This window comes from Astatotilapia calliptera, chromosome 13, assembly GCF_964374335.1.
Source record: "Astatotilapia calliptera chromosome 13, fAstCal68.1, whole genome shotgun sequence".
Taxonomy (NCBI): Eukaryota; Metazoa; Chordata; class Actinopteri; order Cichliformes; family Cichlidae; genus Astatotilapia; species Astatotilapia calliptera.
In genome coordinates, this window is record NC_137434.1 from 17,028,538 (window position 1) to 17,040,840 (window position 12,303).

Sequence of the window (12,303 nt, forward strand, 5' to 3'; positions counted from 1 at the left end):
ATTTGGACACTGAAACCACAGAGCCTATGAACGATGTCAAAGATCACAGTTTGACAGGCATAAAATAGTATTTGTGTACAAATAAGATGTTTCCCAAACAGTTATTGCTTGAAAAATGACTTTCAAAAGGCCTTGAAAAATTCTAAGACATGTGGAGGACAAAAGAAATGGAAGGCATACATTTTTTTAACCAATTAACAGTATCTGAGTGTGATGTCATTAAGCAACAGAAAAAGAAATCCAGCAAAGACCCGACACAGGACCAAAGAGATTCAAATGGCCCTTCAGTTGATCCATTTGCTCTTAACTGAAGCTTGATCAGAGGTCTCAGAATGGCTGTGAGAAAGCCATTCTTAGGGAAGGGTGAAGTGTGCCAAATTACAGAAGAACTGGACTGAAAATCTGAACCACTTTTGATGTATAATCAGTTCCATGTATGTTTGAATAAATTGCCCTTTCCTATCAAAATATAAAGAAATGAGGATTGGCTCAAGACTTTTGCACAGTACTTTAGATATGCTGTTGTGTTTTTGGCTTTAAGTATGTCACACTGAAGACATATCATGCTACACAGCACTAGCAGGGAACTCCGATGAAATGTTAAGCTTTATTGACTCTAAATTGCATGATATCAATCCTAATTATGACACAGTCAGTCACATTAGTCAAAGGTAAAGCATTATGACAAATGTCCTCCTTCATTTCAGTGCCCAAAAATGGTTGAAAATACCTTCAATAGTTCCCAGTTGTGAACAGCTGTATTTTCAATACTTTAAACATTATGCAAACTATTACAATAAAAGCATAAGCTGCAAGGATATACAAGTAGACTCTAACCTTTGATATTTTCCAAATCAAAGGCATCATTTCAAATCATTCTCCAACAATTATCTAATAATAATCTGTCGCGGTCGTTGGTAAACTCTTAAAAACTCTTAAAAGCTTCATTTACAAATGGAAAGACAGGAAAAATGTAAACATTTCATTTTGGCAGATTTCTTCAGTTAAACATGTTAATAGGTTAAAAAGTACAATTTCATTTGTTTCTGTAGATAAATATATGACATTAGAAATGTATAAACATTGAGTGACACAAAAGGCTGAACACACATTAAAAATTAAAAAGTTACTGGCCAGTGTTAGATGTATTAGTGAACATAGATCTGCATTTATTGGGATGGGACGGCCCGTGTAAGGCCCTGGTCATGCATTAATGACTTGACAACATATGCGATCTAATCCTAACTTGAGGTGCATGCACTGGACTCAAAATGCATCTCGGTCATATGCTTGGTTGAGATGCATACATTTATCCTTTAATCTACTGTGCACTAATTTAACTAGAAGAGTTTGAAAATCAGTAGGAGTAATGGCTGCTGTTCTCAAGTTAGGATCAACGCTTTCTGAGTTGTTCAGCACTGCATCTGCTGCAACAGCCTGCTGTCTAGACAAAAAAAAATCACAAAATTCACCCACCAACCAATCTGCAACAGAAGAAAAATTAGCTCAGTTGCTCAGATCGATGATCCGGTGCTCATAGATCTGAGTTTTCCCTTTGAAACTGGAGGCCAGCAGGAATTGACGGTTGTCTATGGAAACTGGAGAGAAGGCCCTCGGTGCCTGTATGTTCAGCTCCTGAAATCGAACAAATTCGCCCTTCTTGGCATCCCAGCGGTAAACCTGGGTGAAAGAGTAATCGCTGCCAAGGATGGCGTATTGCCAGTTTCCCACAGCGAAGGGCTGGAATACCATGGAGCCACGAGAAGGCATGGTCTGCAATTCCCTAAAGAGGGCCCCGTCCCAGCGCATCACTTTGGAGTCACCAATGAAGCGCGTCAGGCAGATATACAGGTCGTTTTTGACCTGGAAATGTTTCACAGCGTAAACATCCTCCATCTCTGGGATGTCGGTGCGCCTGTCAAACATCTTGGTGCCTTTGTTCCACTGGTAGATGACGGGCCTCTGGGAGCTGCTGGACAGGATCAGGTGAGGCTTGGAGGAGATCTCCATGTACTCCACATCGGTGTCCCGATACCACTGGTGGAGGGACTGATGCCAGTAGAAGCCATTGCCGTTCCACTTGTAAATGGTGGTGGACCCGGCCTTGGAGCTGTCCGCTATGACGAAGAAGAATTCGCCATCGATGCGGAACGTCTCAACGTCGTTTGGTTTGCGGATTCGCAGGATGTCGATGCCTTGGAGCTTGATGAATTTGTTAGCGGACGTGTCACGCTTGTAGATGTGCGAGCCACCAAACAGCTGAGCCACAATGATAAAAAGCTGGTTGTCAATGACCAGGGGTTTGCAGACCACCGTGGATGTACCTGGTGAAGCAGAAGACAGGATAAAAAGTAAATATCTTCACCTCCAATAATTATCGCCATTGAGAGGTTTGAATCACCCCTCCTTTCAAACTTGCACAGCCCTTTCCCAAAAAAATGCGTCTTTCACTTACTCTCAATAAAATCAAAGTTTCTGAAGACCATCTCCACGTGATCCCACTCTAGAAAGCTGCACTTCCCACTGAAGGGCTGAGCGAACACAACGTACTGGTCATTCCCAAAAGAAAATGCTTCCACTGATATGGAGTTAAAATCCATGGACTGGTAGGATTCAAACTCTGCAAGTGAAACAAAAAACACCCACTTGAAATAACTTTTTTTTTAATCCAGTGAAACTTTGAGAGAAAACAACTGTATTTATTGTACTCCACCTGTGGTGATGCAGTCGAATGACTGTGGCAGGAGGTCGTTGATCTTTTTGTCGAGCTGCGAGGCCGGGCCTTTACAGTAAATCTGATCCACGGTGGCATTGGTGCTGTATATCCACTCCACCAGCCATTTGAGCTTGCAGTCACAGGTGAACTGGTTCCCCCTCAAGTCTCTAAAGGGAAAACACCACCAAACTAAACTCCGCATGCTGTATTAAATGCATTCAGAAAGGCCTCTGCTTTATGAATGCATTTAATTCCCAAAAGCTGGAGTTACTGAAGTGTGACTACTGTTAGCTTTGCTCTGTGGCCCTCACAGCTTCAATCTTTGCCCTCATTATCATCAAGGGGGACTATAAAGGAGAACCGGACATCTTCAGTGGGTGATAGATTGCAAACTTATCTCTTTCCTCACTGCTGCATGCAATTTTAATAGTGTTAAAAGCACCAGCTGCCCACACATTTTTCGAGCCTCGGCTGAAGTGGAATAATGATACAGTGTTCTATATATAGAAGGCTGCACAGAAAACTCATTTATCTCAGTGGCACGCATGTAAATTGAAACGCAATGAATCTCTTTGTTAGGCAAAGGTAAAATTCATACTTACACTTTTGTCAAGGCCTCGAGACCCTTGAACAAATCTTTGGGCAGCGTCTCAAGATTATTGTAGGCCAGACTCCTGAAAATAGATTAAAAAAAATTGTGCTTAGTTTCTGGTTTCCACATTGATTATATGTGCATGCATTCCCCCCCCCCATAGCCACACCATCTCAAACTATTAAATAATAATCTGTTTATGCAGTATTTCTGTATGTACACAGATATCTGTTAAGAAGCTTGGGGCACATATTGCCACCCTGGAGAGTACAGCAGGAACATTGCTTATTGTGGGTTTGAGGAAACATTAAGCTATTTTTAGCACTGCCTCCTCAGCCATTTTATGGCTTTCTCTGCTACAATGAAGACGGTGGAAAAAAGGCTTTTTCCTGTTGAGAAGACTTGGGTAGTATTTTATAAGTTTCTTTAGAGCCTTATCTTAAATATTATTGCATCAATAAAAGAAAATCTCAGAGCGTTTTTAACTTATAATGTACTTTCACAAATCTGTAATGAAAGAATATTATACTTTCATTTACAGTGGACATTGACGGTGGCGGGATTTGCTTCGTAATCATATAACAGCTGCACAATGTTGGGAGAAGTGTCTATGTGGCAATACAAGTTGCGCAATAAAAACTGTCAGCGTTTTACTGGAACAGTGCTTGTCTGCACCTGCACATAGATTACAATGTCTGATGCAAATGAGAGAAAGCTTCTCTTGTTCTCCCTCTTAAAGCAGGTCACCAGTGATTAGATTTTTAAATTAAATAGGTCACAAAATTAAATCCCCGTGCAACTGTAGTGTTTGCTTCTTTAATACCTCTAGTAAAAAAAAGAAAAAGTACTTACAGGTGTACTAAGGTTTTCAGTCCACGAAAAGCATGCGCTGATATCGAATTGATTTGGTTGTTTTCAATGAATCTGAAAAGTTGTTGGATAAAATGCAGGAGACGGGAGATAATGTCAGGCAAATGCAACAAAACAATCACAAAATCAAAAACAAAAAAACAAAAAACCAACTTGAAGGATAATTTTGTACCAACTACTCACAGATATTCTAGGTGAGGAAGACCAATGAATGCATCCTCATTTATAGATTCCAGGTTGTTGGCTGTGAAGAGGCTGCATGGAGAAATCTCAAGTTAATATTTTTACTATTCAGGGTCAGCGAGTGGATAATAAAAATACATCTTGCCTAATAGAAAACCATTGTTGCTAACTGTAAACCACATACTTTTAAGACACGGATCTGTGCTCTCTGAGGATTCCTGCAGGCCTGCATGTCTGTTTTTAGACACACAGTGTCTCTGTCAGTACTCCACCCAATGAGGAAATGAATTCCCTCATCAAAAGAAGGAATTACCCGTAAATTACTGGATTCACATTATTATACACAGAGACATTTTAATGCAAGGCTTGGAAGAAAGCCTAGCAGAGAGATTTAAAATCACCATGCCATGAAAAGGGATGCAGGAAAACCACGTTTTCAGCAAATGATTTTTTGGGTTTAAGGCTTCTCCAACCTAATCAATAGCCACAGCAACACCCGTTCTATCATAATGTGTAGCATCATTGAAGGGGGAAATGTCTTGAACATTAAACATGGCGTTGATCAGCTCACAGAGTGCAAGAAAAGCAAGAAAAAAGTAAAAACTCCTAAGAGATTTCTCACAGGAGATGCAGAGCGGGCGTGAGGATGAAGCTCTCTTTCGGAATTTCAGTGAATTCAGACTTGACAAATGATCTGTGGGGGGGAAAACACGACACACACACGCATACTGTTTAGGCTTACAGCACAGACTGACGATCACTTATTGCAGTCTGTTCCTTGGATATGCAATTATTATGCAGCATTGGCGGAAAAATCCACGTCTTAACCAGCAGGTAGAGCTAAGCATGTTGCGTTCATCGCTGCAGTGGGTTTTTATTTCAAAACGATATTAAATAGAACTTACAAAGATGTGATTTCTCGGGGAAAGCTGCGAGGGATGAGTCCTGCGCTTTCGCACAGCGCGTTATCTTTGGAACATGTACACACTAAGGGACAGCGAGGCGGCTTGGGTCTCCTGCTGTCCACTAGAAGTATAACTGACGCCACCACAAGTAAGCCGAGCCAGAGCGATCTGCTGGGTATCTTGTGTGTATGTTCCATCCTTGAGATCCGCAGCGGGCACAACTTGCGCGTCGAACAGCCCTACACATGAACCAGGGTCTCCGCTGTGGTTCCTCTCCCACCGCTGCTGCAGCCGCTTCTGCCTGGAGGCCACGCGAATGTCCGCTCTTGTTTATCTCCGTGCGCCACCGCCGCTCTGGAGGTGATAAAACCGGGCGACCCGTGCGCCCACAGCGCCGTAATTACACCGAACCTCCAGACGAAAAGAAATCTAAACCCTCCGAGACAAAAGCAATAATAATAAATATATAATGTGACGCTTGCTGTGGAGTCTTGAAGCTCAGGAATATTCCAGCTGGCTCGGTGACAAACGCGGTGTGAGGGCAGGTGGGGATCCCAACGGGAGCAGACGGAGCATCTTCATCCAAAACCACGCCTATGATTTCAGCAAACGCCACTCTCTTCGTGTCAGGGTCTTGGAGGATTCCGCCCAATGGGCAACGGAATTGTGCAATTTTTTTCGTGAATCAGCGGGAGAAGAAGAAGCTCTGACATGAGCCAGCGGACTGTCGTCTGTGGCGCAGACGCACACGAGCGTTCTATGCGGGAAGCGGATGGGAAACCCGCTGACAATTAATTGTGATTATGGAAATGTAGCTGCAACATTTGGCTCAAAACCAGATGTTGACTGTCAAAACGCTGCCGTTACAAATCACGGGTTCTTTGGTGCCGATAAAGTCACCGAAACTTTGTGCTTTCTTAAATATTCCCATATTTGTAAAATGTTGTGGGTATATTTCCTGGTTTGCACTCGGTTTCCATGACGACTGGAGGATGCAAAGTATTTCTGACCTGTGGTGGAGGGGTGTGGGGAAACCCTCCTGTCACTCTGACATCTGTTCTGCCTCAGTACCATCCCCCTCATCCTCTTAAACAAAGGGCAGGTTAAACGGTCTCTAAAATACACTCGTCTCTTTTCATGCTTTAATACTGCTGCAAGCCACCACCTTCACAGTTTTATTGCAGTTTTTTCTTAATCTTCTATGCCAGACACTTGCTTGTTCAGGAGGGTGCTCTTGGAGCCCTATAAGGCTGTCATCATCTCATTTCTTACTTCTGATTAATATGTTTACTCACTGTGGCTGTCAGGCCTGCATGCTTCTGACCCATCTTGGTACAAATATGCACAGGCCTTTTGAAAAGTGCACAAATACTCACATGATTACAATACTTGATATCCTGCGCATGTTTACAGTGATATTACTAATGCAAGAGAATTAGAGGAGCGTGATCCTCCTCTGGGAGGTTTGAAAAATGAAGCTGGGAAGAATGAAGCTATTAGGCTGCTTCTAAGAAGTATCAGCAGCTGCTGGACCAGGGAGAGAACAGTGGATATTATTGTGTGTGCTGCAAGATGTTGTGTAGTGTCTGTGCTTCATAAATGTCACCATTCATCACCAGAGTAGGACACAGACTTTCCAGTAACAATATGACCACAGTCAGTCAAGTGTTTCTCACTTTTTAATATGTATTTGGAGTTTCCTGTAATAAACACTGATCACTGACTACATTAGACTACTGTGTAATATTTTGTAGATTTCCCCTTTTTCACCCAAATAGCCCCTCTCCTAAGTCAGGGCGTTGACACAGGACCTCTGTGGGTGTTGTGTGGTTTAGGGGTGGAGTCTCAGTGGATCAGCCCTGTTCTGGCACATCCCCCAGATGCTCTTGCATTGAGATCTGAGGAGTTTGGAAGCTGGGGTGGCTTTTGTTGTGTTATTTGAGCCATGCCATAACAGTTATAGCAGTGTGACATCATCCTGATGGGAGATGCTGTTTTTTTGTGCACTGGTATGAAGGGCTGGAACAATGTTTACATGGGTGGTAAGTGTCACTGTAGCATGATGAATCCAAGGACTCAAGCAGAATAATGCCCGTGTAACAAATTATTCAGTGTTACTAACTTCACCTTTCAGTGCTTTTTAAAATATTGTTATTGATCATTGTTTGGGCCTGTATTAGCTTGTGACCTGACTTATCTGCCCCTTTACCTAAAGATGCATGAATAAAATTATATTATTTGTGGATATGTTCAATCTTCACCCAATGGCTGTGGGTAAAATAGAGCCATTCTGTCTGGCAGTCTACACAAATGAGCTGAACTCCCCACCAGAGGGAAATGCTGAGCAAGGTAGATATGTTTAGTTGTCAGGTGGACTCACTAGCTTCATAAAATTCTTTCTCTAAGATTTACACCTTAAGGGGAAGAGAGCATCATCCACAGGGAGCTTTTCTACATGACTATCAAGATTTTAAATTGCTAGAGGCTCTCCCGCTCTGATCTTGAGCAAACTGAGTGAATGCACTTGTTTTGCAGGTCTGCCATCTTGTCAGCCCACAGAGTAGGCATACCTACTATATGAAAATATAGCATAAAACCTCAATTATATGAAAAATGTAAACAAATAAAGCTCAAAATTATGTTTTGATGAACGATGAAATTACATCTTAGGATCCTTTCCTGTCCATCAGTGATTAAATGATGAAGAAGTAGAAGATGCTAATTATTGATGATATGATTATGAAAGTGTACACTGTGCCAAAAACACCCCGTAAAGCTTTTACAAGCAGCTGCTGCTCAAGAACTGCCCATCCAAGGCCTCCCTGCTGTTAAACTTACGCTGCCACCATAAGAGCGCGAAAAGACAATTAAAATCACGATTTACGAGATCTGCAAAAATATTTATATTCAGTAAACAAAAGCAGAGGAATAAATAACATTTGATTCCCTAGAAAAAAGCTAGATAAATATAACTGTTTATTTCTTTTAGACAGAACAGTCAGACCATAGCTGTCTGCAGCAGTTTGCTCAGCCTTGGATGCAGAAACCAAACAAATGTTTTGTGGACAAATCACAGCTGACATGAAGCTTGACATCCTGATCTGTTTCAGTCTGGCTTTAACAACATCATCTATGTGGTGCATCAGCTTACCAGAACAGTTTGCATGTCATTTGATTTGGACTCTGTCTGGCACATGAGCATTTCCTTAACAAACATCTTTCCTCCACCCTATACTATTCAGTTTGGGTTTTTTTACTATTTAGAGTGAATAGATAAAGAATGGTGTCAGAGCCTGTTGTAAGAGAGAAAGACAAAAACAATCTCTTCCATCCATTAAGTTTCTCCATAAGATATTGTGTAAAATGACAAATACAGTATATTAATTATGTATTTTTTTAATTATAAATTTGTGCAGTTAATAAAAATTCCACTACTTGAAATATGTGTGTAATGGTTTAAAAGAAAGATTCCTCAGTTTAATCCTGGGAAGGAGGCACAAATTCTTTTGTGGTTGCATCAGGATGGGCATGTGGTGTAAAAGATGGTCATTAGAGTTTACAAGAATTGATTTCATACTGTGCAGTTCAAAGAAAGGTTCCAGTCTTTCATATAGAACAAGTGAATCAGTCATTTGGGAAACAGCTAAAGGGTTATGATGCTGTTACAACCTTTGAGACAACAGCATAAAAAAGTCAGAAATGCAGTGAAACACCAGGTGGACAACTCAGGAGGATAAGAAATAAGTTGGTCAAACAATATGCAAAACCTTTTGGCAGTATTTGAGCCAAAAGCACAACAGACAGACAGATAGATAGATAGATAGATAGATAGATAGATAGATAGATAGATAGATAGATAGATAGATAGATAGATAGATAGATAGATAGATAGATAGATAGATAGATAGATAGATAGATAGATAGATAGATAGATAGATAGATAGATAGATAGATAGATAGATAGATAGATAGATAGATAGATAGCCCTCAATAACCTTTTGGAAACACTGCTTTTGACACTAATGCAGAATCCTGTAGGTGTTGCATTCACACTCTTTGTCTTATATGTGACGTGTACGGTATGTTGTACATCAAAAGCCACCAGACATACATGCTTTGCACTATTTCAGGAATGTCAAACTTAATGTCCGGTGTCCAAATTTGGCCTGGCAAAGACTCTAATCTGGCCCACTGGAAGGCTTTAAAAATGTTGTAAAATTTTGTAAAAATAATCAAGCTTTATAGCCTAATGAAAAAGACCTCCACCACAGCCATTCATACTACAGTAAAGTAATGAACAAATATATGAACAATTAAGGAACTGACAAAATCCCTGTTTTTTCACTACTATAGAAAAAAACATGTTCTGTTTTATATTTACTAGACAATCTGAACAACAAGCTACTAGAACGTTTTCTGTAATTTTGTACATTTATTTCTTCTAATTTCTTACCATGTCATGCTGACAGATTCATTTAATACAGCAGCATTTCTTAGTCATGTAGGAAAATAAGACATATGGTTGAAATTGCACTTCTTTTTCTTATATTAAGATATCTCAAATGTGTATTTAGACTTCTTTACACAGAGAGAAAGAAGAGTTTCACTGGTGTGGCCCACTAAAGGTGAAAGTGGGCTGTATGTGGCCCCGCAATGTAACATGAGTTTGACATCCCTGCTCTATTTGACATGATTATGGATGTATTCCCAGTGTTCACCCACTGGTGGGTCTTTTTCTCACTGGAAACACAACTGAGCCACAGCAGCGTTTGCGCCAGCTGTTCTTGAACTGGCAGACCGAGTAGAGGATGGGATTGAGCGCTGAATTTGCCAGAGTGAACGTCACCACCCAGAAGAACATGGTGGAAGAGACATATATGTGACCCTGTATGTTGTGGGCCAATATGACGAAGAAGATAATGAAAATAGGGCTCCACATGACTAAGAAGGAAAGCATCAAGACCAGCATAGTACGGAACAGCTTCATATCCTGGCAGGAGATGTAGTAGTGAGGAGAGTCTCCATTGGGTTGCTGACGGTCTCTGGGTCGGAGCCTTAACCTGCAATTTTTAGCAATCTGGAACAGAAATACAATATTTGATACAATGCAAACACCTGTGGTTACAGAGACATGATGAAACCATTTACACACCCTGATTGAGCTGTATATGGATTTACACATGAAGCATGGAAACAGTTTTATTTGTCTCATCCATAAAGTCTACTGAGCGCTAAAATCAATTTGCAGCTGGTCACCATGTTCTTCTGTTCTCTGTGTCACACTCATGGATACATTGGCATAACTGGTTGCCCAGTTTAGTGTTAACAGTTGATAGCGGAGAGCACTGAACGTACACACAAAGGTAATAATTAGTAAGCGCACATTTCCCCCCCCCACGGGGACAGAGAAATGTCTAAGAAATCAGGATATCCATGCATTAATTCAAGGAAGAATGCTTATTTAATTAATAATATAAGTATAATGACAGCTGGAAAAAGAAACTGAAGTGGCCAAAAACATTTTTCGTTTAAAAATTAAGTTAACTCATGTATATTTCTGTCTTCATGTAAGAAACTTGTAAATTGAGAAAACGGTAAATTCAGAGCTGGATTTTTACAATTTGTGTTAGAAGCATAAAAACAGACAACAGCTGATCTGTCCTTCTCCTCGCTGCCTGCCATCTTTAGCAAAGACAGCATTAACCCACCTGCAATATTTTGCTGTAACTAACCAGAATGATGAGTCCTGGGAGAAGGAAGCTCAGGGCAGTGAAGACTACGTTCCACACAATCTCCCCTGCTGGGTCAGGCCACTTGAGAGTACAGATGTGACCGTGTTCCTGCGGAGATAATAACAAACATAGGCATAGCTCTATTGTAGAAATATTTCCTCTTTTTTAAATTCATCCATACCAGCTTTGGGAAATCCACTTCCATCACAGTGAAGAACAGACTGAGGGGGAGGGAGGTGAGTGCAGAGAAAGCCCAGATGAAGACGAGGGTCACAGTCACCATCCTGGGAGCCAGACTTGGCACAGTCTGCAGCCAGAGAATAGCCTGGACTCTCTCCACACTGATCGTGGCCAAGGTTGTGATGGTGACACAGCCACTCATACAGATGACATAGAGCAATGTGTGGCAGGCTGCATACCCCAGCTCCCAGGACACGGTCCAACGCACTGTCACAATCAGCGGGATCATGCTGACGAACAGCAGATCAGCCACGAACAAGTTGAGCGTCAGGATGGTCTTATTGGCAAGCAGCCTGCGTCCACAGGTTACCAGGACTGCAGCTCCTGCATTTGCAGCTACCGAGACCAGAAAGACTGCACTGATAGCTGCGGTTTCCATTATAGTGGTAGCAACCTGATTTGAGTGGTGCAGCTCAGAGAAGAAAGAAAAAAAAGTCAAGTTTCTCAAGTGAAGGGAATGAATGTGAAGGTCTGTATCCATGCAGGCTGAAAAGGTACTAAATGTGAAATGCACACACTGCTCACTCCTGCAGACAAACAGAAAAATGAATGTTGACAGATGCTGATAAGAAGTAAAAGGGAGGAGAAAGGGTGGAGACTAGACTTTCTGATGCTGTTTGCTCTGCAATGCTTAAAAGGAAGTCTTTGCATTTTCACTTTAAGTGATGACGTGATGATGTGCTTACTCACATTTGGACATAAAAACATGAATTTGGTTTGTTGTTTACCTAATAAATAACATATCGTTTTTAGCTTTAAACTATTTTTTGATAAATTTCTAAAATATGTGTTTTCTTGTTTTTAATGACAAGTAGTCTGAGAAATTTGTTAAGTGCTGCACTTTGGAAATATTTCTAAATTGATTTTATTTTGCTCTTTTCACTGCCTTCTGTTTTAAGCACATAGTTTACATGTAATAAAATGTGCTATAGAAATAAACCTACCACTGCCGTTTGCTAAAACACTTCCTGCTAAAAAGCAACAACACTCAAAACATCAAATAGTTGCTTGTATATTTGTATATATCAGTTGAAACCAAAAATAATTTGAGTGCATCAAAAAAAG

At 40.9% G+C, this 12,303-nt stretch overlaps 2 protein-coding genes across 3 annotated transcripts; both read right to left on the reverse strand.

Annotated features, from left to right (window-relative positions):
• Positions 1-588: 588 nt before the first annotated feature.
• On the reverse strand, positions 589-6,987 carry LOC113034674 (leucine-rich glioma-inactivated protein 1-like). Its single transcript, XM_026189490.2, has 8 exons — positions 5,267-6,987; positions 4,984-5,055; positions 4,362-4,433; positions 4,161-4,232; positions 3,319-3,390; positions 2,714-2,883; positions 2,456-2,620; positions 589-2,324 (listed from the first exon to the last, which is right to left on the reverse strand). The coding sequence occupies exons 1-8, from the start codon at positions 5,461-5,463 to the stop codon at positions 1,507-1,509; spliced, it is 1,638 nt and encodes a 545-aa protein (XP_026045275.1). The 5' UTR covers positions 5,464-6,987; the 3' UTR covers positions 589-1,506.
• Positions 6,988-8,233: 1,246 nt separating this feature from the next.
• Positions 8,234-11,719, reverse strand: LOC113035389 (free fatty acid receptor 4). Of its 2 annotated transcripts, none has more exons than XM_026190931.2 (3): positions 11,180-11,719; positions 10,975-11,106; positions 8,234-10,343 (listed from the first exon to the last, which is right to left on the reverse strand). In XM_026190931.2, the coding sequence occupies exons 1-3, from the start codon at positions 11,717-11,719 to the stop codon at positions 9,981-9,983; spliced, it is 1,035 nt and encodes a 344-aa protein (XP_026046716.1). In that variant the 3' UTR covers positions 8,234-9,980. The 2 variants fall into 2 exon arrangements, with proteins under 2 accessions (XP_026046716.1, XP_080144272.1); XM_080288146.1 differs by having other exon boundaries at positions 10,999-11,106; positions 11,180-11,677.
• Positions 11,720-12,303: the final 584 nt, after the last annotated feature.